The following is a 27,301-nucleotide window of genomic DNA, read 5'->3' on the forward strand; positions in this document are numbered from 1 at the left end:
TGCCCAGATGGGATACCAGTGTTGCGGGTAGAGACTTAACCTGGCTAGGCACAATGTCAGCCCCAACTGGCAAGTACTTTAGCCTTGATTTTTTTCTAGCTTACACAGGATACTAGCCTCAGTTTTCCTAAATTTGTGCACATGGTCATTTTTTTTTATTTGATAGGCAGAGTTATAGACAGTGAGAGAGAGAGACAGAGAGAAAGGTCTTCCTTCTGTTGGTTCACCCCCCAAATAGTCATTAAGGCTGGCGTGCTGCGCCGATCCAAAGCCAGGAGCCAGGTGCTTCCTCCTGGTCTCCCATGCGGGTACAGGGCCCACTGCCTTCCTGGGCCACAGCAGAGAGCTGGACTGGAAGAGGAGCAATTGGGACTAGAACCTGGTGCCTACATGGGATGCCGGTGCCGCAGGCAGAGGATCAACCAAGTGAGCCACGGCACTGGCCCCCACATGGTCATTTTTCTATCATTTCAATTCTATAACAATTAACTAAACAGTAAGCACTGTGCATGCTCATCTTAAAAAGAAGATGGAAAAATTTCTTGTATGTCACAGAATGCCTATTAGCAAATTACCTTATGTGGTTCAGGAAAACATCTGAGAAGGAATGAGTGAAGGGAGAGGAGGAGAAAGAAGGGGATAAAAGGGAGAAAGAAAAAGGCAGATCTATGTTCAAGTTCACACTGCATTTTATGGCTGTGTGAACTTGAGCTAGTCACCTTTATATCCTCACATTTCTAAACTGCAAGGGAGAAATAACCACATCTGCTTCATAATTCTGTATGAATTGCTTAAAATAAAAATATTAAAATCCTATATAATTGGAGGGTGAACCAACGGCAAAAGGAAGACCTTTCTCTTTGTCTCTCTCTCTCACTGTCCACTGTGCCTGTCAAAAAAAAAAATCCTATATAGTTGGTTTCCCCTTCTAATAAGAAAGGGAAGGGGCTGGTACTGTGGTGGGGTGGGTCAAACCATCACTTGGAATGCTGGCATTCCATATGGGAGTGCCAGGGTTTTTGTTGTTGTTGTTATTTATTTTGTTTTGTTTTAAGATTCATTTATCTGAGAGAGCTAGAGAGAGGGGGAGGGAGAGACAGAGAAAGAGAGAGAGAGAAAGAGAGAGAGAGAGAGAGAGAGAGAGAGACCTTCCATCTTCTGATTCACCCCCCAGAGGGTCACAAAGGACAGGACTGAGTCAGGCCAAATCCAGGAGCAAGGAGCATTCATTCATTCATGGGTGGCAGGGGGCCAAGCATTCGGGCCATTCTCCGTTGCTTTTCCCAGGCCATTAACAAGAAGCTGGGATCAGTGGCGGAGTGGCCAGGACTTGAACCAGCACTCATATGTGATGCCAACATTGCAGGCGGCAGTTTAACCAGCCCAGGAGAGCCAGTTCTAGTCCCAGCTGCTCTGCTTCCCACCCAGCTTCCTGCTAGTACTCCTAGAAGGCAGGAAAACATGATAAAAGTACTTGGGTCCCTGCCATCCCTGTGGGAACTAAGATGGAGTGCCTCTTCCTGGCCCAGTCCCAGCTATTGTAGCCATTTGGGAAATGAACCAGTGGGTGGAAGATCTCTCTCTCTCTCCCCCTCTGTGTCATCCTGCCTTGCAACTCAATCAATCAATCAAAAATTTTTTATAAAGGAGGAGGAACAGGAGAAGTATTTTAAGATTCATTGATTATTACACATCTTGACTCTAAATCTTGATCTGAACTTTGTGAATTTTATAAAAACAACCTTCCTCAGATTTATGTGTAAAAATGAGTCTGACACTCACTCCAAGAAGCTTAAAGAGGATTTTTGTCTTGCCAACAACTCCAGAGAGAGTTTATAGCTCTATTTCACAGACACTGAGGAGGAGGAGAGAAAGTGTAATAACTCCTCAAGAACTTAGTGAATTTCGACAGGACCAAGTTATCTGAGAAGTAAATTTCTGAGCTATCAGCCACATTTCCTTGTGAACATTTCCTGTGCCTACGTTGGAGCTCACGCACTCCCTACCCTGAGTATAATCTGATTATAACTGAGAGGAAAGCATTTGCAAAGCTCTTCAAAAATCTTAGCCCAGCCTTATCTCTTGCCACAGTCCCAGGTCAATTTCTACCTCTGCCCCAAGGTCACTCCATTGTCTGACACCCACGCTGAATCTGCCCAAATTCCTAGAAAGCAGGTTCCTCTGCTGCTCTGTGAGGCTTCTCTTATCATTTCATCCCTGCTCCGGCTCACGTGACTGGGTTGGGGGTTCCAATGGGAGAAGTAACTAGTTTCCCTCTCACTGATCGCTCAGGTGAGTCTTCCTCTCCCTGCACCTGACATAATTTACTGTATGTGTCCATTGAACTGCCCCCTCCTGTCCCATCTGTAGGTTCCTTGAGAGCAGAGACCTACACCCTGCAGAATCTCCTATGTCCAACAGAGTGATCAGTGAAGGCTGAGATCCACAGGAAGCACTCACTATCTGTCACCTTGGTTTTCAGTGAGTCCATTCTTTGTTCCCCCATTTTAGTGGTTAGCCCCTGATTCTTCATTCAAAAATTTGACAGAATAAAACAGCAATCTACTAATAATGTGTCACTTGGCAGAAAGCAGTACAGATTTATTGGACATGAGAATTCAAAAAGATCCCTTAATCCACTTGCTTCTCCTCTCTCTCCCTACAAGAAGACCACAGAGGGGTGACTGGGTACTGACTTTCCTGTAATCACTTGACCATCTTTACAAGAATATGAGCTAGATAACTGCAAAAATGAGACCAAACCTGAGATATCCTGACATGCAGTCCAATGCTCCTTAAATGTACCCACAAACATTTCCACTTCGATATTTAAGAATCTCATAATAAACACTACAAGTGCCAGGCATTCTTGGCTGCACATTATATAAACACACTCCCATTTTATAGGTGAAAGATTTCAGGCAGAGAAAATAGGTAAGAAACTTGGAATCCCGCAGATACTAAGTGCCAGCCAGAGGCAGGATTTGAGCACAGGCAATCCAGGTGCAAAGTCTATGCACATCACTATGCGACATTGCTGCCTAGCACTGACCTTTTAAAAAGTAATGACTAAATGTTGCTCAGAAATAAAAAATAAACATCCTCTCTTCTGAAAAGCTGCTGTGTATACCTGTTGTTGTTGCGACTGCTGTTGGTTGGAAAGGAAATTTTGAAGCCTGACATAGGAGCCCGGGAGTGATAGGATAAGGGTGGATCTTGGCATTGTCTTCTGCTGTTGTCAGACTTACGGTGCAAGGCAGCTGCAGGATGGGATAGGGTTGCTTTCAGAGAATGGAATCTCTCAACACCTCAAAAAGAAATCCCTCGACTTGTCTCTGTACCACCATGGTTTGTGGCCAGTTTTAATTCCACAGAAACCAAACAGAGCATGTCACCAAAGCAACAGGTGTCAAATTGTACACAATGATTCTACGGATCCCAAAATAATGCAATTGTTCATGGTAGGCAAAAACAAGTCATCCATAGTCATGAGACCATGTTCAAAAGGGAACGGTAAGTTCATGACAAGAATATACTCATTGGTGGAAATGATAGTATAAGTATCTCTCAACCAAAGTGTACATACATTCAATGTTTTCAGCTTTGATGGGATGAACTTCTTGGAGTAGATTCCTCTCTGGTATATTTTGTTGTTGTTTTGTTTTATTTTTCCTCCTGTAGTCTAGATGCATACCCTAAATGATATGTGCACTTTGTCCTAATTTTTAAGCCCTATGGTGCAGGAATCGTGTCACAAAGGTTCTTAGAAAGGAGCTTAATAGTGACCACTGTCACAAGGAACGTGCTATATCTGAATTAACCATTGCCTCTAAATTTGCTGTGCTCAGTATCCAATGTCAACTTTTACATGTCCTTTCTCTACCCACAAATTTTAAACAACCGCCTAGTCTACCTCTATCTCTTTTAAAACATGCAACTAAAAAAAGATTTGTTAAAAAAAGTACTCTTGGTAAAAGAAAAAAAATAAATGCAAAGTCTATTATATTCACTACCATTGGAAAGAAAAATTTCAAGGTGTACATATCACAGTGACAGTTACAGACTGATACAGTAAGTCTTTATGACAAATGTGGAAATATTTGGATCATATCCTATGTGATGAAGGCAACTGATTCCACACATACACACACACATACACACTCACACACACACACAAATCTGACATCTAGAGATTTCCTTGCACTTCAAACAGGTGAAAGTAAGCATAACCTTTCTTAATACTGCCCCTAAGTGCTTCTGTTCCTAAATACTAGCAATGTCCCCAAAATTTTGTCAGAAAAAAAGACACTTACATTAAAATCTTCCTTTAAGAGCAATTTTATGTATGAAATATCTGTGTCTTCAAAAATTAATACAAGTTGAGCATCTCTAATCCAAAAAAATTGAAATGTAAAACTTTTGAGCACTGACAGGTTCCCACAAGTGGGAAATTCCACACCTGACTTCATAAGACACAGTCTCGGCAAAAATATATAAAATTAGATTCAGGGACTGGCATTCTGGCATAGTCAGTAAAATAGATGCTTATGATGCTGGCATCCCATATGGGCACGGGTTCTAGTCCCAGCTGCTCTACTTCTGATCCCACTTCCTGCTAATGGCCCGAGAAATTTGGGCCCCTGTCACCCACATGGGAGACCTGGCTAGAGTTCCTGGCTTCTGGTTTTGGCCTGGACCAGTCCTGGCCATTTCAGCCATCTGGGAAGTGAACCACTTAGTGCAGGGATCCTGTCACGATCCCTTCAGTATATGAAGCACTATATGGACGATCTCGCTGTCTCTCTCCTTCTCTCTAACTCTTTCAAATACATTATAAGAAAATTACATTCAGACTATGTGTAGAAGAGGTTCATGAAACATAGATTTCATATTTCTGCTTGGGTCCCATCCCCAAGACATCTTATTATTTATATGCAAATATTGTAAAAACAAACCCTTCCTATTCCAAGCATTTTGCATAAGGGATATTCTCTGTACACATCTGGGGAACTCCTGCTTGACTGGAGGCAGTGACTCACAAGCTGTAGGAGGTGGTTGTGAGCTGTCCTCCTAGGGTTGAATCAGGCTCAATCCCTGGCTCTCCCATTTTCTGGGTGACTTTGAGAAAGCTTTTCCATGTGAAGTCACTTCCTTGGTGGACAAAACGGGGATGAGTAATAATAATTCATACATGGGCATGGGTAATTGTACCAATACCCAGGGAGGGGATTCCTGATGGGGAGAAATCGCTAAGAGGGGTTGAAGAATGGCCTGCATGCTAGTCTCTGTACAGAAATGCTAGGCAGAGAAGTTCATCCGTCACAGCCAAAAAGCACAGGCCTGACACCCCTATCAAAAGGCACTTCGTGAAGAAGCACAAACCAACCAACCAGTCGGAAGACTACTGCATGGACTCAGGCATAAAAGAACAGGGAACATTTGAAAAAACAGTAAATATGCCAAGAGCCAGGGAACTCAGAGCTGCAAGCTGGATTTAGCATAAATCAAGGAAAATTCCGAGGGGGTGGAAATGAAAGCTCCTAACAGGAGAGCCTGTGTGAAGTTGTTCCTCTCTGAACTAAAATCTGTGCCCTGTACTGTCGGGAGTGATAGGGACCTTAGGAAGGAAGAGTAACACAGAGGAACACTGAGCAGGCGGAAGTAGGGGCTTCCTGGTTCGGGACTGTCCAGGGGCAGCAGGTGACTTGTCCTCCTGGAGTATTGCTATAATTCTAAGTCCTTCATAGAACGGCAGGGGCCAGCAAGCTTGCCCTCACAGGCTCAGATAGTAAATACTTTCCCCCGGACAATGCAAGAAGGGGTGTGGCTGTGCTCCAATAAAACTTGCTTCAGCAAAATGGATTTGGCCCCAGGCCTTGGCTTAAACCAGATGGACAAAAGACTGCAATGCAAAACTACAATCTATTGCCCACTGCTTCCTTTCTTATTCAAACCTGGTACACTGGTGTCACACAGGCTAAGTGCAGACATTTCCAAAGGAAATCTGGAAAAAGTAGCATAATCTGGGAAGAACCAATGCAGGAATGAGTTGGAGGAATCTTGCTGGAAGTAACTACAACATTTGAAATGGTTCTCCATATAAAACGTAGTGTGAACACTGGAGGAGAGCGACCGGGTTCCAGGAGCAAGGAGAACCTTGGAGCAGTCACAAGGCTTTGGAGAAAAGGGAGCTAAGAGGTGTTCTGGAGGACAAAATAATGGGCTAGAGTCATTCCTTTGAAGATTCTTGCTCTTATCTTGGATCTTCCTTAAGTGGAAACTATGTAAACAGCACACACTTAAAAACTGGTTATCAGAATGAAGATTTTGGTATAGGCTTTTAGATTCATTTTAAAGTTATAACTAGATCTTAAGTTCTATTAATGAAGATTTCCTTAGGCTAAATTCTCTTATTCTCTTTCCAGTATTACTCAGATTCCTTTTCGAAGAAGTATAAAAATATAGTTATTCCCTTGCATTTGCTCAAACCAAGATAAGACCAGATTTAATTCCAATGAATATAACATTTTTTTCTTTAAAAATAGGGATTGAAGATTCTTCCTCCTTCTGCCTGGTGTTCATCGTAAGACAAGGGGAAGGCTTGAATCTGAGCTGCTCTCTCTTGTGGTCACAAATTTTACGGACGTGGACTGGGGAGAAATAAACCCTATTCCCCCTGAAATGAAGAATTACAGAGTCTAGAAATCTTAGCAGCAGTGGGTGTGGAGACACAGTTTTAGAATCAGTCCAAGACCACCAACCAAAACCTCAGTGGAGAAACGAGTATCAGCAGATGCGAGCGCAGGGACCTGAGACAGAACACGGCTGAGGGGTTCCTGAAGGGGTGGCCTCTCAAGCTTCACATTTATGAGACTTCCGAAAATGAACCATAAACGATCAGGCATTTTCAAGACTTAGTTCTGATGGTCTCCTTTCTAAAAACCTTTAACGTTATCTTTTGGAATATTCCTAACTCCCCATTTTTGCTTTAATAGCGTCACAGAAAATTTTGCTCATGGATTAAAAATCTCCCAAGAAAAACACAGTCCACCACTATTCAATGCTTTAAACAACTTTTAAAACACACAAGGATACGTAATGGGGGGTTAAGAACACAGGCACTGGGGTTCAGATTTTCTGGGGTACATCTGCGGTTTGGGCAACTACTGCTCTGTGCCTCAAGTTCAATATCTATAAAGGAAGATAGCATAATAATAGAGGTCATAATGAAATAATAAATTAAATAATGAAGGAAGATAATTAGCATAAGGTACTTTAAGCACAAGTGGCACATTGTACAAACTAATGTAATCAAGTCGTGATTCTTATACGTATGATTTCTTCATTTGTGACTGGTATAAGGTATTACAATGAACTCAGGAGTCTGAAAACAACTATGTACACTGTTCACATAGTTATCCTCTAAGGACCAGCCTACAGAAGTAAAATTTGGGTATATGTGAAACCCCTCAGAAATATTTAAACATTCATCTCAAATCTGTTAGGTTGGTTACCACCCAACAGAAAAAAAAAAAAAAAAAACAGAAAACAAATGTTGGAGAGGATGTGGAAAAATTATAACCCTTATGCTCTGTTGTGGGAATATAAACTGGTGTAGCTATTATGAAAACAATAATATGGGTGTTCCTCACCATATAATTCAGCAATCCTACTTCTTATTGATATATATATAAAAGTATTGAAAATAGGATCTTATGAACACTCGCGTTCACACTACAGCATTGTTTATGATAGCCAAGAGGTGGAAACAACCAGAATGCCCAACAGACAAATAGAAAAAGAAAATGCGGAATATATATATATATATATATATATATATATACACACATATATATATAACATAGATATATGTATAATACTTCAGTTTTTAAATTCTTCAGTTTTTGAAAAGAAATTCTGTCTTTCACTACATGAGGAACTTTGAGGACATTAAGTGAAACAGCCAGTCACAGACAACTGCTGTGGTGGGCCTCTGACTTCGTAGTTAACCACTGCTTGGTACACCCATGTGTGGCTGTGAGTCCCCACTGCACTCCCAATTCTAGCCTCCTGCCAACTCACACATTGGGCGACAGCAGGTGATGGATCCAAGGAATTGGGTTCCTGCCACACATGAGAGACCTGAATTGAATTCCTGGCTCCCAATTTTGGCCTGGCCCAGCCCCAGCTGTTGTGGGCATTTGGGGAGAAAATCAGTGGATGGGAGAGCTCTCTTTCTCTCTTTCAGATAAATACATACATGTATACATAATTTTTAAAGACAAATATTACATGATTCTAGTATCTAAAGTGTCTACTAATTGAATTACATAATTGGAAAGTAGAAAGACAGCAGCTGGGGAATAAGGCGGGGGGATGCTGTTGGATGAGTGAGTATGGAGCTTCAGTTTTACAAGATGAAAAAGTTCTGGTAATAATGTGAAGGCAGTTAACACTAATATACTGATGACTTAAAGACATGTATTTTAACATGTAAATTTTACATGAATTAGTTTTACCACATAAGAACTTCAAGTTTAAGCATCACATCTGTTAAATATAGGTGTATATGTGTTTTTATGTCAGAACACTGTAAGGCTTCACCAGCCTATTTTTTGTGTGTGTTTATGTGAAACTTTTAAAATTGTTTAAGTGAGCTGCCTTAACATCGTTGAAATTCCACCACAAGAAACTTCAAAACGAAAGTGAATTAATGCAGTTTACAACTTAAATGGATGAGCAAACTTTCTAAGATAGTTCCTAAGTTTATCAACTGTTGAAGACAAGAGAAATCACAGAATCACAGCCGGAGGCTCTAGCAATGAAGAAACAGAATTGTGGGCCCCACCCTGACCCACCCCACCATTCCTGCCGCTGGTCCACAGCTCGCCTTTCCACTTTCCTGGAGACCCAGCAGATCCTGCTGAGTCACAGGTTCCTACCGCTAATTACCAAAGGAAGGTGACCTGCATCCTTAGGGACTTCTGACAACAGTCAGTTCTCATTTCTGATTCTTTCCAGCCCTTCAGATTCTAACCTACTCTAACTGGATTTGAGTTTAACTGAGGAAGAGTGTCACTGTATAATTATTTAACTGAGGAAGAGTGTCGCTGTATAATTTTTTCAACCTATGTATAAAGGCACGCATCTTGGCAAACAGAAAGCACTGGTATCATTCTCATTATTCTGTACTCCAGCATTGAAATGTTGTTCTGTGGGCCAGTATTGTAAGCACAGTGGGTTAAGTCACTGTTTGTGACGTTGGCATCCCATATTGGAGTGTCTGCTTCTGATCCAGCTTCCTGTTAATGCACCTAGGAAGGCAAGGAATGGTGGTTCACGTACTTGGGTCTCTGCCATCCATGTGGGAGACCAGGATGGACTTCCAGGCTCCTGGCTTCAGCCTGTCCAGTCCTGGCTGTTGTGGCCATTTGGAGAGTGAACCAGCTGACGGGAAAGATCTCTCTCCTCTCCTCCCATTCCCTCCCCTCCCCTCTCCCCTCCTCTCCTCTCCTTTCTCCCTCCCTCTCTCTGTAGCTGTTTCAGATAAATAAACAAATTTTTAAGACAATAAAATGAGATGTTGCTGTGGCTGATCCAACAAGGTCTGGATAAAACAGTCTTTATTTGTCAATAATTGGTTCTCAATTAAGGCTGAGCAAGAAGGAATGAAGAAAAGCTATTACAATGTTAGGAGAGGCACTGATACTTCTGTTTGCCTGTTTATCTTATCATCAAAGAGTAACCTGCAACCCGTTCATCAACACAAACAGTGAGGCATTTCTGATTATGGGTGTTGAGTCCTGGGCTAAAGTCCAGTGCTCTGGAGGCAAAATATCAGCTCCACCCCACTTCCCAGGAAGGCCACAAAGGTAAGTTCCACTTTACCAAAAGGCAGGGAGCCAATGGTGTGTCTATGACACTTAATTGTAACTGATCAATGAAGTCCCTTAGACTTGACCATGGAAACATCACAGACTGCCTTCTCCTCAGTTACTTTCTGGGATTTGACAGCTAGTAGAGTGGGGTGGGCTAAGAAAAGAGAATTACCAACAAAATCCTTGGGGGAAACAGTGCAAGGGCTTCCTTTTGATACAATGTGACAGAAGCAGGAACAGAAATGAGAGCCTAGGTGGGTCAGGACAGGGGCTGTTCCCACAATGGAAGCAAAGAGGGCAACTGTACCCTAGTCAGCACCACAGGTGTAGCTTCTCCCTCCCTGCCACTAACCCTAAAAATAGTTTACAAAAATAAATAATAAATAAATAAGAGTATAGGCTCTGATGATGCATGTATACATAAAGATAATATATTCTAGAATGACATCTTGGTGTTTTCAGATTCTATGAAGAAGGCCAGAGGCCGGCGCTGTGGCATACTAAGTAAGCCTCTGCCTGGAGCGCCAGCAACTCATATGGGTTTCGGTTTGTGTCCCAGCTGCTCAACTTCTGATCCAGCTCCCTGTTAACAGCCTGGGAAACAGCAGAAAATGGCCCAAGTGCTTCGGCCCCTGCACCCAAGCTCCTGGTTCCTGGCTTCAGATCAGCCCAGCTCTGGCTGTTGTGACCATTTGGGGAGTGAACCAGCAGATGGAAGACTTCTCTCTCTGTCTTTCCATCTCTCTGTCTGTAACTCTGCCTCTTAAATAAATAAATAACTCTCTAAAAAAAAAAAAAAAAAAAAAAAAAAAAAAAAAAAAAAAGAAACTCACATTATAGACATATTTATTCAATGACAGTAGGAAGACAGAACTAACTTTAGAAGTTCACTAAAGCATTTATCCTTGAACTAACTGTAACTGCTATGAATTGCTGATACTGCTACTACAAAATATCTTCTTAAAAATAAATGTATTGTTACCAGAGGAATATAAAACCCATACTATGACTTCCTGCCAATCACTGTAAAACAACAGTAAGAGAAAGGGTCACCTATTTGGCAAATGTGTTACCAAGAAAGTCCACTGTTCCCCCAATTAAACAGTGAACTCTAGTTGGCCATCTTCGTATGGCATTCAGCTCACTGCAAATCCACTTCCTCCCTATATGCCATCACCAAATATACCTTACAGGGACAGGTTCTTATCCAGGGTCACCCAACCAGAAAATATACCTTAAACGTCAAAAGGTAAAATAATGTGCCAATTTTTAAGTACCTTTCAAAATACATTAGCATAATATATACTATGTGCTTAATAAACATGTAACTGACATCATAGATTCTGTCAGAAAAATTGAGTTTCTAACACCTGAAGGGCACACAGTGAAGTTCATAAATTTTCTGTTTTCCTTTCCTGGATCAAAGATCAACCATAAAATTTAATATCTGAAAACAATCACTTTGATTTTATGTAAGATCAAAGTCCAACTCTTTAAAATCAGCCACTAGTTACTTTATCTTAATTTATATTGATTCTGTTTTCTGGTAAGCTAGACAAAACACACACACAAGTACATATAAACTCAGGTATATGTCATAATGTTCGGGGATGTGTAGTTAGAACAAGCTTAAAATACATAGACAGTGAAAAGACACTAGAAAATTCTGATCCCTGAAAATCTAAAAAACCTGTGAAAGCTGAGATGGGTTCAAAATATCATCATATAGAAAGCTTGCTTTCCGTTTAAATAAATGATCTGTATGCCCAAACACTTAAAAATCCTGGCAATCAATGCTGACTGTAAGGGAGATCAATAAAGGGTGTTTTGGTCTAAGTTACGCACACTATGGCCAGCAAGTCAAACCCAGCTCCAGGCTTGTTTTATTCCCACCTCAGAGTGGTCTTTATAGTTTTAAGCAGCTTAATAAACAAGAAAGAACAAAGGATAGGGACACAGAAGGCATGTAGCTTACAGATCTTAAAATACTGAATATCCTAATGTATTTATCTAAATTATTATCTAATCCTTTATCAAAAAGTGTTAGGATCAGTAGGTTTTCAATAGCCTCAAGAAGTATGACAATTTAGGTCAACTTCTAAAAGTCAGAATGAACTACAGAAAAGGAATCCCTACTCACTTATGCAAAGAAGTGGTTTCACTAAACCAAAACCAAGAGAAATGAAGTTGTACATTATGCTACATTAGTACATCCATTCACATAATACATCTTCCCCACCACCAAAAAAAGTCAGCAAGACATTTTTTTAACTTTTTTTACTATTAAAATAATCAATCATTCAACCTAAATGCTAAAATAACAAGAGTAGAATAATATTTGCCACTTATAATTTGGCAATGTTAACACCTTTGGAAAAATCAGACAAAATTGGCATCAAATGCAAGAAAAAGAAGAAAAGTCAAACTTACAAGAATAGCAAGTTCTGAGTGAAAGCAAATGAATCACAGATAACATTTCTTTTGAAAATATTACTTCCATATTTGACTTAATACCATATTCAAACTGATAATCATGGAGATCCATCAAGTCAATTTAGACATTTCCAAATTATTTTAGATTTTAATTGTGGAGCTTATTCATTCTAAAGCTTCTCTTTACTATAAACTGGGATAATTACTTTAGGAAATACTGTGTTATTTTCCTTTGAAAGGTTGGAATTACATACACTCAATTTATATGATCTTATTACCACTGCTGCTGCAAATACCGTATCCCAAGACTGGACAAGCACATGGCAGCAAAGAAAATGCATCTAGGAAGGATGCTTCAGGAAGAAGTCAGGGAATTCACAGTGCAGATAACAACTGGCAGCATCAGATCCGAGGGCTGTGTGCCTATACACCTGTAGCATCAAATTCCCAGGTTTAAGGTGCCACCTCTAGACTCAGACAAGAAAAGCCCCTGCCCAAAGGCCCTACCCTTTAGCAGGTGTCCATTATACAAGGAGCCCATTAAAGATGCTAAGGAGCAGCCTGGCTGGAGTTGTCCCCTGTGTACTCCATGAATGCCAGCACCCTTCTCACTCAAATCCTCTTGCTAATCCCATTCCAGGGCCTAAAATGGCCTCTCTTCTGGCTCCATCCTCTAGAGGCTGGACAGGGAAGCAGGTGGGAAATTTATGTGCAACCTGTGTGTGGACAAGGGTCTGTTTATAAGGAGTTATGTGGCAGAGGTATCCACACCATGTACAAGACAAGCTGGGGAGGCAGAGGAAGAAGAGAAAGGCGGTGGGCCACAGCTATGGACTAGCTCCCCCTACTCTGCCTCTTCCTGACACAAAACTCCTGGGAGTCTAAGACTGAAAAATGCAACGTTGACCTCTCCAGCCATTATGAAGATATAGTTAGTCAAATAAGAATCTCCAGGAGCTCCATCAGGGTCTCCCATGTCGGTGGCAGGAACCCAAGTACTTGGGTCATCGTATGCTACCTCTCAGGTGCATAGGCAGAAAGCTGGACCAGAAGCAGAGTAGCCTGGACTTCATCTAGGTACTCCCTTATGGGATGTGGACATGCCAAGTGGTGGCTTAACCCACTGCACCTCAAATCTGCTGCCCACCATATTTTTAAATATATAATTTCCTCTTTCAATTTTTAAAAACATTTATTTTTCATCTACTTGAAAGGAAGACAGAAAGAGATCTTCAATTTGCTACTTGACTTCCCAGTTGCCTATCTATAATAATCAGGGCTGGGTCAGGCTAGCACCAGGAGTCTGGAACTCCATCCAGGTCTCCTACATGGCTGGCAGGGGCCCAAGCACTTGAGCCATCATCTGCTGCCTCCCAGGATGCACTAGCAAGAAGCATGATTGGAAGCGGCATAGCCAGGACTCAAACTGGCACTCTGATATGAGATTCCAGCATTGTAAGTGGCATTTTAACCCATGATGCCACAATGTCTTCTCCCCTTTTAATATTTTAATTTTTTTAAACTTATTTAAGAGGCATAGAGAATGCTCCCATCTACTAGTTCATGTGCCAAATGCCCACAAAAGATGAGATCCCGAGTCTGCATCGATGGGAAACTCTAGTGAGGAGTCAGAGCCAGGAATCAAACCCAGGTACTCCAATGCAGGATGCAGGCATCTATCTATCAGGCTAACTGCCCTCACCTGTAACTTTGGGCTGTTGTGGCAGTGTACTGGGTTAAGACACTGTCTGTGATGCTGGCATCCCATAAGTGTGCCAGTCCAAGTCCTGCTGTTCTACTTTGATCCAGCTCCCTGCTAATGGCCTGGGAAAAGCAGCAGAAGATGGCACACGTGCTTGGACCCTGTACCCATGTGGCAGATCTGGATGAAGTTCCTGGCTTTGGCCTACCACCCCCAGCTGTTGTAGCTAATTGAGGAGTGAACCAATGGATGGCAGATCTCTCTCTCTCTCTCTCTCTCTCTCATAACTAAATAAATGCTTTTTTTAAAAAAAGCAGAATGCTTTCATTCTAGTGCTCAAACAAGCAGGTGGAATAGCTATATTGCTGACACAACGAAAAAATATAAAATTATTTTCCTTATTCTTATGCAGAAATTAAGACTTCAGAGGGCTAATATTTTGGATATTAAATAATAAAATCTGTATTAACTTTTTGGGGCAATAAGACATCTTCCCTCTTCTGGCTCATGAACATGAGTCTAGGGAAAACTCCTCATTCATTTGTGAATTGAGATCAAAATTGGGATTGTAAGAAAAAAAATCAGACCCTAACGTATCATACCCTCCAAAACTTAATACACTTAGGAATGACAATTAGGTTACAGTGCTACTGTAACCCTATTGGATGATAGGGTAGAAACGTCAGTTTTCCAAAAAGCATTTAGCTCCTGAAAAAAACAAACAAAAAACAAAATGTAAAAAAATCTTTAACTCTACTTAAGTTCTGACCTAATTCAATAGTTTTTCAATGATAATTTGGAAATTGTCAATAAATAAAATTATGGTTGGCTTTCACTGAAATCTATGATTAATTGCCTTTTTTTTTTTTTTTTTTTTTAGACAGGCAGAGTAGACAGTGAGAGAGAGAGAGAGAGAGAAAGGTCTTCCTTTGCCGCCGTTGGTTCACCCTCCAATGGCCGCCGAGACCAGCGCGCTGCGGCCGGCGCACCACACTGATCCAAAGGCAGGAGCCAGGTGCTTATCCTGGTTTCCCATGGGGTGCAGGGCCCAAGGACTTGGGCCATCCTCCACTGCACTCCCGGGCCATAGCAGAGAGCTGGCCTGGAAGAGGGGCAAGCAGGACAGAATCCGGCACCTCAACCGGGACTAGAACCTGGGGTGCCCGCGCCGCAAAGCAGAGGATTAGCCTATTGAGCCACGGCACCGGCCTAATTGCCTTTCTACAACTGAAATTCAACTTTGGAAAGAACAACTCTCACTATTTTTCTCAAGATAGTTCTCTGGTTCAAGTTTAATAAGGATTTTTCTGGCTGGCACCACGGCTCACTAGGCTAATCCTCCACCTGTGGTGCCGGCACCCCGGGTTCTAGTCCCTGTTGGGGCACCGGATTCTGTCCAGGTTGCTCCTCTTCCAGTCCAGCTCTCTGCTGTGGCCCAGGAGTGCAGTGGAGGATGGCCCAAGTGCTTGGACCCTGCACCCACATGGGAGACCAGGAGAAGCACCTGGCTCCTGGCTTCGGATCGGTGCGGCCGCACTGCACCGCCGGAGCGGCCATTGAGGGGGTGAACCAATGGAAAAGGAAGACCTTTCTTTCTCTCTCTGTCTACTCTGCCTGTCAAAAAAAAAAAAAAAAAAAGAAGGATTTTTGCCTGATTTCTTAATGTTATACTTATGACACACTTAATAGTCTACCCTAAAAAAGTAATTGCAATAAAAAATAAAGAACCTCAAGAGGTAACACTGTACATGAATATGTCTAAGGATGCACAGGTCCCTTAGCCAAATCAATGAGACCAGACGGAGGCCTCGGTGAGGCTGAAGGCACACTTACATAATGTCCTGGCCACGAGGGCAGTGAACCAGTATAAAGACCCGTTCTGAAGGGGAGTTATGCAATCCTCTCAGTGCATGGACAGCCTGAAGGGAGGGTAGGCAGAATCTGGTTGCAATGCTGATGCTGCCCGAAGCCATGAGGATGGAGTCCATGGCCGCTTCAGCACTGGAATAAAAGTCTCTCATGATACAATATGTTCAGGCCACTTTCAGCATCTTTGACGTTCAATTGCTACCACTATTTGGCTACAGAAAGGAGGGGCCGTTCCAATCTTCCTTACAATTACCGCCCTAATTATTACATTACACTTTCACAATTTAATCCCTTTATTTGCCTCACTGCCTTCTTGGGGCTAAGTAAGCACCACAGTGTGATGCCTGATGATGTAGCTAGCAGGGTAGCCTCACTGAGTGCTGCCCAGCTGCCAGCTACAAGCACAGCCAGGTGGGCAGGTCCAGAGTGCTAATCTGGACAGTGACATCTCTGTCTCCTGCTCAAAATCCTTGAAACTTGCTCTCTCCAATATGGAGTAAAACTGAGCACTGTACATCAATGCCAAGAATCATCCGGTGCTTTGCTCTGTTGAGCTTTTGGTAACATCACAGCCTTCTAAAACATAGTCACACGCAGAATTCCAGTTGTTCTGGTCTAATTACTGCTCAGTAATTACCACTGCAGAGCGACTGACATCCAGAGTACACTCCTATTTTGTTTTAAACAACTATCAGGAAGGATTTTTTTTTTTCCCACAAAGTTGTCCCATCTTTACTATCTTTATAAAATGTGCTAACAGATAAAGAGTTTAATCCTCCACTTTAAAAATTTAGTATTTCCTTAAGGCAGGACCCATTTGCAGGAGGAATTTGCCTGAATCCATAACCTTTGGGAACAAAGCTTTAATAAAATGTTGATAAGAAGGAATTCCAGCCAGCACTGCCTGACCCACAGTAGGTGTTCAGTAAATATTTGTTGAGTAAATGGGACCGGTATTCATGCTGAGAACCTCTTGCTTATATTAGCATACATGGAACTTGTTAATTTATCCCAAAATATTTGCTTATCTTTGTGTAGTTAGACTCAGAGCTGTGTAAACCAAGTTAACAAAATCAAATTACTAACAGTTCAAATTTTATATACTCTGTAACCATAAGGATTACAATACTGTTGAAGCATGACTGGTTACAACCCAGAGGTTGCAGATGTGTTTTCATCCTCAAGTTTTGCAGTGTTAGTAAATAGACTGAAGAGATTTTTAAAAGACTATAAAGTGATACAAAGCTTTCAGTTTAGAGTACCATTGTTTTTAACTTGCTTACTTTATATATAATACATACCATTGTATCCTTAAGCAGTCTAGTAGCTATTAATTCTTTCTATTTGTAGACAAGGACAAGGAAAGTACAGATGAAGACTTTTCATGAGAAAATATGAATAATATATAGCCACCATGAGCCAGAAAATATGAAGATATACGTACTAAAATGTTTAGGGGATTCAAATGTATTTCCTACTAACTTGGCTTTGTGTTTCCCAGTTAAAACTATGACTAAGGTTATGAACAAATTAGACTTAAATACTGATTAAAGAGTTATGATGCATTGAAAAATTGTGTTCATTTAAAAATTTTTATTGATTGATCTATTTACTTACTTGAGAGGCAGAGAGACAAAGAGTCCCACAGAGAGATGTCCCTTCCACTGATTCACTTCCCAAAAGCTCCCAGCAGTGAGGGTTGGACCAGGGACAAAGCTCGGAGCCAGGAACACAACCCAGGTCTCCCAAGACAGTAGAAGGAACTCAATTCCTTGAGCTATCATTTGCTGCTTTCTAGGGTGAAAATGAGCTGAAAACTGGAAGCAGAGCACAGCCAGGACTTGAACCCAGGCACTCTGATAGAGAACCTGGGATCCCAGCATCTTACCCCTAGCTCAAATATCCATCCTGAAAAATAGTGTGCTTTAAGCAAACCCTTTACCTGTGTTCTCACCAGCTGCAGACCAAGGAAGCTATGCAACAGGAAGCACAAAATCAAGGTGGAGATGATACAGCCTATGCCACCAAGGACAGGCACTACAATCTTCAGTGCAACTCATGGGGAGGAGCTACATCGCCAGACGTTCTTAAAAGGGTAGGGTGGGAGACGACTCTGGGTATGTAAATGATCTCAGAATCACCTTTTTTTGTTAAAATCTTTAAGGGGATTAGAGCTCAACAAACATCACTTCTTTTAAAAACCAGTATAGCACAAAGTCATTAAAGGTCCACAGAAAACCATTTTCAGTATGTCCAACAAAGGACCATTAGATGACCATGGTCAGATGTCAGTAGAAATCAGCAGCAGCACAGGGTAAGAACAGGGGGTCTCAAAGCTGGCTAAGCATCTGAGCTACCTGGAGAGCTTGGTAGCAGGGACTGCTGGGCCCACCCCTGGAGATTTAGAGTTAATCTTGGATGTGGCCCAGGAATGTGCATTTCTAACAAGTTTCCAGGTGATGCCGATGCTGGAGGCCCAGCCAGCACACTTTGAAAACTGCTAGGAGAGAATACAGAACATCAAGTACACAGTGCAGTGGTTTTCAACTTTGGCTTTATGTTAAGCATCCTGAAGGAAGCTTTCAAAAATCCTCCTTGCCCCAGCCATGTCTATCACTGATTAAGTCATAATCTGCAGGCATAAGCCTGGCATCAATAGCTTTTTGAAAATATTTCCAGGTGATTCTGATGACCTAGCGAGCTTGAGAACAATAGACATGTGTTCATGACCGGTCGTTAAAAACGTGTATTTTTTAAACCACAGAGTAGTGTGCTGTGACCCTCAAGAAACAATTATTCTTGCCTCCTCCCATTTTCTTCAAATGTGTATCACAAAATATCTAAATTAAAGGAAGATAAGAAAGAATGAGGATGATTGGTGGAGGAGGGGGTGTGGGAAGTATGGTTATTAGAACTGTAACTATGGGGGCCGGTGCCATGGCTCACTAGGTTAATCCTCCACCTGTGGCGCCGGCATCCCATATGGGCGCTGGGTTCTAGTCCTGGCTGCTCCTTTTCCAGTCCAGCTCTCTGCTGTGGCCCGGGAAGGCAGTGGAGGATGGCCCAAGTGCTTGGGTGCCTGCACCTGTGTGGGAGACCAGGAGGAAGTACCTGGCTCCTGGCTTTGGATCGGCGTAGCTCCGGCCATAGTGGTCATTTCGGGGGTGAACAAACAGAAGGAAGACCTTTCTCTCTCTCTCTCTCTCTCACTAACTCTACCTGTCAAATAAATAAATTAAGAAAGTTTTTTTTGAAAAAAAGAACTGTATGAAATACATGAAATCTGTTCTTTTTGCATTAATAAAATTTTAAAAAGAAAAAAAAGTGGTGAAGTTTAATTTTCTGCCAGAATATATAGTTATAGCTTTTTGTAATGAGCCAAGTTCTACATTTGCACATCACTAATTTAAAGGAGAACACAAAAACTTCAGGCATAGTGCTCTACATTTTGTGTAGGAAAATAATAATGTTATTTATAAATCTGGAGAAATAAAGGTTTGGGTATGTTTTGCACATATGTATTGCTATATTTGGGATCACTGGAATAAGTATCATTTCATTAGTATAATTCAAAGGGTATAGAAAGTATATCCAAGGGCAAGGTGCTGTGGTGTAGTGGGTAAAGCCGCCACCTGCAGTGTCGGTATCCCATATGGGTACCAGTTCAAGTCCTGGCTGCTCCACTTTGTAGCTCTCTGCTATGGCCTGGGAAAGCAGTAGAAGACGGCCCAAGTACCTGGGTCCCAGCATCAGCATCGGAGACCTGGAAGAGACTCCTGGCTCCAGATTATCCCAGCTCTGGCCATTGTGGCCATTTGGGGAGTGAACCAGCAGAATGGAAGACCTCTCTTTTTATCTCTCTCTCTGCCTCTGCAACTCTGCCTTTCAAATAAATAAATCAATCTTTAAAAAAAGAAAAGAAAGTATAACCAATAACAGGGAAAGAAGGAAGATGAGGTAATAATGAAGTTTGCCTACAGCACTGGTTCTAAAAGTGTGGTCCCTTGACTGGCAGCATCATCATCACCTAGGATTTGTAAGAAAAACACATTCTCCCCGGTTGCCCCTCTTCCAGGCCAGCCCTCTGCTGTGGCCAGGGAGTGCAGTGGAGGATGGCCCAGGTGCTTGGGCCCTGCACCCCATGGGAGACCAGGAAAAAGCACCTGGCTCCTGGCTCCTGCCATCGGATCAGCACGGTGCGCTGGCCGCAGCGCGCCGGCCGCGGTGGCCATTGGAGGGTGAACCAACGGCAAAGGAAGACCTTTCTCTCTGTCTCTCTCTCTCACTGTCCACTCTGCCTGTCAAAAAAAAAAAAAAAAAAAAAAAAAAAAAACACATTCTCGAGTCCCCATCTAAGAGCTAATAAATAAGGAACTTTGGGACCTGGTAATCAGCATTTTTTAAAATAAGATTTCCAGGTGATTTTAATTCATGCTCAAGTTTGATAACCACTGTCTAAACTATTTATTACTTCCATGCATATAAAAGAACCAAAGGGGTAGAAAGCACTATTAATCTAAAGTGTAGTGGGCACTGTGGCATAGCAGGCAAAGCCGCCACCTGCAGTGCTGGCATCCCAAATGGGCACCACTTTGAGTCCCAGTTGCTCCACTTCCAATCCAGTTCTCTGCTATGGCCTGGGAAAGCAGCAGAAGCTGGCCCAAGTCCTTGGGTCCCTGCACCCATGTGGGAGACCTTGAAGAAGCTCCTGGCTCCTGGCTGCGGATGGAAGACCTCTCTCTCTCTCTCTTTCTGTCTCTGCCTCTCTGTAACTCTATCTTTCAAATAAAATAAATAAATCTTTAAAAAAAATCTACAGTGCATTTGTTCAGTTGCTATGCATACCCATATTGCTCTAACAATAGGTATACTTTTAAAAACTCTACCCCAAAGCTTATTATCATTGCATTATGAGAGCTTAATTGTGCAAGTAGAATTAATGGAGATGGAGTATATCTTGGGGGAGTTTATTCTATAAATCCTCCATGATCCATGGTAGTCTACTTCTGTTTTCTACTCCAGAGAGAATTAAGACTGTGAAACTTGACTTTCAAAGAAGAGAAGCTGGGGGTAGGGGGGAAATCATGTGAGGTTGGAAGGGAGAAGGGAACTCCCAAGTCCAATACTAACCTTGAATTGTCCTCTTGAAGAATGCCTTGCAGGCTTCACACGACGCCACCCCATAGTGGTACCCAGAAGCGATGTCACCACAAACTAAACACAGTCTCTTGGGCATCGAGTTGAGCATGTATTCGCACTTGGTCTGGGGGTCTTCGACAATGGTGCTGGAGCAGTCATCGTACAGTTTCCTGACAGGTCCGCTACCTCCCAGGATAGGAGCAGAAGGGTAGAGAGGTGGCGAGTCGAGTCCGTTCTGATGGCCATTCATGGTTGAACTGTAGCTCCCACTGGCGTCTGAGGAGCCACCAGGGCTGTGGTGGTTGACGCTGTCCGTCAGGGAGGCTGGGCTGGAGGGTTCCGTCTTGATGAAGGACGAACAGCTGGAATCAATGTGCCGATCTTTGTTTGACATTCTGCAGAGAAGCCTGAATGGAGGGAGACACAAGTCAGGAGAGAAAGAGGAGAGAGTGTCATATACACAGTGCAAAAGAGGGAGAAACAAAAAGATGGCGAAAGGAGGGAGAAAGCGAGAAAGAAGGATGGAAAGAGGAAAAAAATACAAGACTTTGTATGTTGAAGACATTGCTGTTTGAGAGTGCTATCTAAAGGGCAGGGACCGCACATCACTCATTCTATAGTCAATATCTCTTGTTCTACAAGAAGGTAATCAGCATAAGGGCATGACAGGGTTACATCAAAGGGCCCAGACAGGCCATAAACAAAAGCTCTAAAGGGTCCGATCGCTTTTATTTTTCCTTTCTCTTGGAGAACCACTGTCGATATCTAAATCAACTCTCTTGCTTCTAAATTGACCCGTGGAAGAGTTGGTGAATTGCAAAGCCCATATCATTTCTAACATTGCATTTAACCTCACTCCCCCTCTCCCTCCACATTCTGATGCTGCATCACTGTGTTATGAGCAGAATCAAACTTTTATTTTCAAGACTGAACAGATGATCTTCAGCACTGTAATTACTGTCTGTCAGCACGCTTCCATAAGCATAACTGTGTCTTTTATTGATCAGACTAAGACACATAGGGAATATATCCTCAATCGCTTTGTTTCTTTATTTAAATTGCTCTATTGCATACCCATTTAGCAATATAGAAAGACATCAAGGATGAAATTCTAGCTGATATTTAAGGATTATTTCCTGGCGCGCACAAAACTTAGTGAATAATCACCAGTGTTGATTAATAAATGTTTGCAGGTGTGTGTGCTTGTTCTTATGTGTGACTTGCCACTGTTGAAGAGATGGATCAGTAAAAGCCCTTTGAGCCTGCAGTATACCCGTGGGTCCATCAGTCTGTTACTTTACATCTAGGAAAATGTGACTTGAAAGAATGAGAGCTGTGATGGTCCTTCCTTTCCCCTTTTCGTTTTGCCTTTCCACACCATACCTCCTAAAAGGAAGTAGAGGAAGCTTCTCGCTGACAAACTATTTCTCTCTTATCTGAACGAAACACTTTGCCCCTCTTTCTTTGTTGGACCCATCAGTGATTGGATTTCTGAAAAGGTAATTAGATGAAAAAATAATTGGTCATATTTTCTTTCTGCTTAGCCATAGTGCAAAACCCCTTTTAGCAACATCTCTAAGACCCTTTGGAGAGCCTGCTATAGAAAGAAGAGGTGACAGTTGAGAAAGGGGCTTAGGTAATTGCTTCCCAGTGGAAAGTTGATTTATAGGACCCCCCACTGTGCAAGGGCCATTCACTAGAATTTGGGGGAGTAGTCCCAGCATAAGCAAAGGATGCAATTATCTTGTTCCCTATAAATCTAATGCTATTTTATCACTGCACAGATTTCACACTCTCCTCCAGGTCTCCCTGCCCCCATTGTTCTGTGACTTTACAGTGGAGGAAGACATGGAAATTTCTCTCAGGCATGTTCACTCTACTGTTCTAAGAAGGCACTCTCGGCAGCAAAGCAGGAAGGCAAGAATGTGCCTCTTAGCTCTATCTCACTCCACTTTCTGAGGTCAAGCAACATCCGGACGTGGAGAAAGTGAGTAGGAAGAAGAAAAGTCACCAAAATATCTCCAGCTGTCACCCACTCGTGTGTGCTGTCATTTTCTCAAGCATCGGCAAACGAAAAAATACCCCCCTCGCCAGCCCGAACTCTAGCATCCTGTCCTTCCACGCCCGCTGCCTCGCACCCGTCACTGTTAATGAGCATGGTAATTAATAGCTCGCTCTCCTTGTCTCCCTGCTTGCACTCTGGGCTAAGCACTCTCCTCAAGTCAACGTTTGAAAGAAAGCGGGTCGCCACTGACTTACAGCAGCCCTGCGAATTCCTTTTAATTTAGAGCACTTATACCACCACTTCACTTATTACCTTATAATTACTGGACTGCTCGCACATACATTATGATCTTAGACTACAGTTAGAAGTTATTAGGGTACTAAACCACGGTTGCTCCTCTCTCCTCTCTCTGGCACTGAATTTCTCACAGCTATGACAATTAACTCTTTCACCATCTGCCTGCAAGGCATCATGGCTCTTTCTTCTTCTTTTTCTTTTTCCCCAGAGAATTGCTTGGCGTTACTTGATCACAAAACATAATCTCTGAGACCTCCACCCCCTTGTGTCTCTGTCTCTCTTTCTCTCTCTCTTTCCCTCTCTCCCCCCATTTTCTCTTTTTGTGCATCAACCATGGTTACTTTCTTCCAAGTTTGCTTCCCCTCCCCTTCCACTTTTCTCACTGATTTCTATTATTTGCAGAACTTTTCGTGTAAGGAACAAGACCAGAAACTACTTTCTCGTTTTTGAAACAGTTATTTGCCAGGTCACCAAATGTTTATGTGTCAAATGTGTGTGGTTAAAGTTCCTGAAAAATGGAGTGTCTCCAGCCAGCTGTCCCTTCTAACACCTCAGCCCGTAACTTCCCAGTCAGGGAAGTCCTTGGAATAGTGGCCAGAGCTTCTCCTAGCAAAGTCTGGCCACGTGTGCAGTAAATCAAAGTGAACCAACTGGCTTTGCGCTATAAGTTGTACATGTCTCTTTTCCAGCAAGGAATCGCTTCCTCCATCGAAGCCTTCGTCCAGGGGAAATGCTAACAGGGCTGTCACTGCTCACCATGCACCAGGCACCAAGCTGAACACTTATTACATCATTGAACCCCCAAGACACCCTTGAGCAGGAGGTATTTCTCTAAGAAAATGAGACTCAGACATTCTGAAACTCACTGAACATCATACAGCTAGGAAGTAGCTGTATGTACTTGGATTTGACTCCAAAGATGGGAGCGGAAATGTCTTACAGGCATAAGAGCTTTGAATGGTATTTTTTACTCATTCTTTAACAAGTAATCAAGCACACAGAGGCAGAGGTAGTACATGGAAAGATCTCTCGCTTTCCCTTCTCAGCAATTACACCCACAGCTAAGGGGGCCCCCACCCCGGCTGCAGGTCTGCCCCGTGGAATCACCCTCTCGGGGTTTGGATTGACACCCAAACACAATCTCTGAAGGAACACAGTTGTCTCCTAATTACTACTTAGCTCGTTACACTGAGCACTTGCAAGACACCATTACATTATAACCTAAAACTACAGCAAGCCTTAATTCTCTCTCTCTCTCTGTCTCTGCAATTCTACAGCTCTATTATTCAAGCCTGAAATATTCACAACTATCTATAAATTCAATTGTCAGCGGGTGGGTTTTATTCTAGACTTCACTTCAATCTAAAATTAGAGGCACTAAAATTCACATTAACTCTAAGAGGAATGTAGTGAATAAGACTTTATTTCAAAAGAACACCTTTTTGTCAGAAAGAGCCATTTTCAAAATGATGACTTTATCTGTAGCCAAAGAGAATAAGCCCCATTCCACATTGTGCTGTTAATGCAAAAATTTTAGGTCACATTGGATTAATAAAAATCTAAATTTAGTTAAGAATTATGAATAGAAATAACATGTGTCAAAATATGTGGGAAATATTTATTTTAAAGCCTTCGGATGGTGACTTTTATTTTATGATTTTAAGAGAAATAATTGAGAAGGACAAGGGAGTAAGACAAGCTGCTGTCCAAAAGCTCTGAATAAACACGCTGAGAATAAACTGCAGTGGGAAATAACTGTGTCAAGAATAACATTGAGTTTTTATATATAAGACCCGGAGTGTGAGGAATCTAACAGCCTTCCGGAAACTTCAGGGCTTTAAAAAGCATTTTCCACCAAGTGCGAGATCTAGTCTCAGACAATTATGATCATCATACACTTCATCATAGGAACTTAGTTTCTCAGCCCTGCCTTAGGGTCAGGCAGGGGGTAATATTTATCTTCAATGTCAGATACTAACACTCAGGCAAACAAAATCTTTCAGCTGCTGGACAATTAAAAGATATAACTTTTGAAAGTTAATTAACCACGTATGCCTACAGAGAGAGAGAAAGTGAGGGGCAAAAAGAAAAAGAAACCATGAAAGTTGCTGCTGTAGGGAAAAAGAGGAAGATAATTTGTGAGTTAAAAATTCAATTACACTGTAATGATCAAGCTGAAGTGTTTTCAGAGATTCTGCCCACCTCAGGTAATTGAGTAATCTTGAATGAAATGTCATGAGTTTGAATTTCCACACACACGTATAGATGTCTAGAGTGATCCACATTTCAAAGAAAGGACTTGGCCAATGATTTTATTTGTTAAATGCTAGCATAGCAATAATGCTCCATAGGGTAACATAGTCTTAATCCTTTCATCGAAATACAGGTCCTTAACAAACTGCTCTATTTTATCTTCTGAATATTACACAGAACTTGGTTTGCTTGCTACTTTCATTCCTCACTAAAAGAAAAAGAGAGTACATAACATATACATCTATGCACAGCCCATCTTAGTCCCTTTTAAAATTTTTATTTATTTACTTGCAAGACCAAGAGGTACACAGATAGACGGAGGTCTCCCACCCACTGGTTTACGTAATCAGCAGATGGCAAGGGCTGGACCAGGGCTGAAATCCAACTATTGTAGCCATCACTGCTGCCTCCCAGGGTCTGCATTAGCACGAAGCTGGAGACAGGAGTCAGGGCCAAGAATCGAACCCAGGTACTCAGATATGGAATGTGACTGTCCTAACTTCTGTCTTAACTGGCAGGCAAATGCTCACTCCAGACCTTTTTGAGAAGTACACTTCATAGAGACCTTCTGAAACTTTGAAAACACCTGTACCCGTGCCAGACATCTTCATAGGCTAAATAACCATCAACAAATCACTATTTTATTTTCTTCTTTGTCATTCTAAAGGGCCTGAAATGATCCCCAGGATCACAATAAATTGTAAATACTTTAGCGAAGTTATTTTCCCTATTTTTGTATGGGGAACACTGAAGTCAGCACACCTGCAAGTTTGCAAACACAGAGCAGTAAGAGGAGTCCCCAGCTCCTCTCATTGAGTCAGAGAACTTCAGGACTGGAAAGGAAGACTGTTTGTTAAATCCCACCACCTTAATACAAGAACATAACTGTAGGGATGGTTTCATTTTTCTACCTTCTGAAACCATCAGACCTTGTTTAAAACATAGTAAAAGCTCCCAGAGGCTCACAGTTTTGGTTCTTTAAAAACCACTTCTGGTGAAAAACCTCCGAACTAGAACTGCAGCTCCCTGAGGTGCAGCTTGGGAGCCCCTGACCCCAGAAGCACCCTCGGCAGCCTGAGTTACAACGTCAAGCACGCTACTTTACAATGAGCTTTTTTTCAGTCCCCTTCAACTAATTGCACTCTCGTAAAGTGGCAAAATGTGAATCACTTAGTAACAAAATGGGCACCAGCTGCTATTGTCAGAGAATGGAGATGCAGGAGAAAGGGAAAGCAGCCGAATGAAGTGTCATGTCAGAAATCAACGGTGCAACGTGTGATTTGGGAAAACATGACTGCTTTACAGAGACAGGGTGTCATTATGGCATCACAGTAATAGGATGCTTTGACAACTGCTGGGTCTAACATATCATCATTGCATTAAGGTACACTGGCTTAGTTGGGGAAGGAAGAGAAAGGATTTTTTTCTTTTAATAAGAAATATCTTAAGGTCTGCCTGGTTAACCTAACAGAAGTAAATTGTTAATTGTGAAGGAAGAATTGTAAATCCGGACCCGTTTGCTCAGAAAGGTAAAGACACATGGGCACACCTATAAACACATGGGTATGTGTAATGTTAAGGGCTTCTGTAATAAACATGGAGCCCACCCTAATAGAACAGATTTCTTTATAACAGGATCACAATCACTTCATAATGCTCTTCCTCGATTCTCTGAAACATAACATGTACATTTAGTACAAAAGGCTTTCCAACTCGCTCCCTCAA

General features: G+C 42.1%; 1 protein-coding gene across 11 annotated transcripts in view; it reads right to left on the bottom strand.

The window, feature by feature from the left end:
- Positions 1–27,301, bottom strand: part of ESRRG (estrogen related receptor gamma) — a 656,681-nt gene that overhangs the window by 176,619 nt on the left and 452,761 nt on the right. For all 11 annotated transcript variants that reach the window (XM_051820569.2, XM_051820570.2, XM_051820572.2 and 8 more), the window contains one exon: positions 21,013–21,428. In XM_051820569.2, coding sequence (XP_051676529.1) covers positions 21,013–21,415 — 403 coding nt within the window. In that variant the 5' untranslated portion in view covers positions 21,416–21,428. The remainder of the gene's footprint in view (positions 1–21,012; positions 21,429–27,301) is intronic.

This window comes from Oryctolagus cuniculus, chromosome 13 (genome assembly GCF_964237555.1).
Source record: "Oryctolagus cuniculus chromosome 13, mOryCun1.1, whole genome shotgun sequence".
NCBI lineage: Eukaryota > Metazoa > Chordata > Mammalia > Lagomorpha > Leporidae > Oryctolagus > Oryctolagus cuniculus.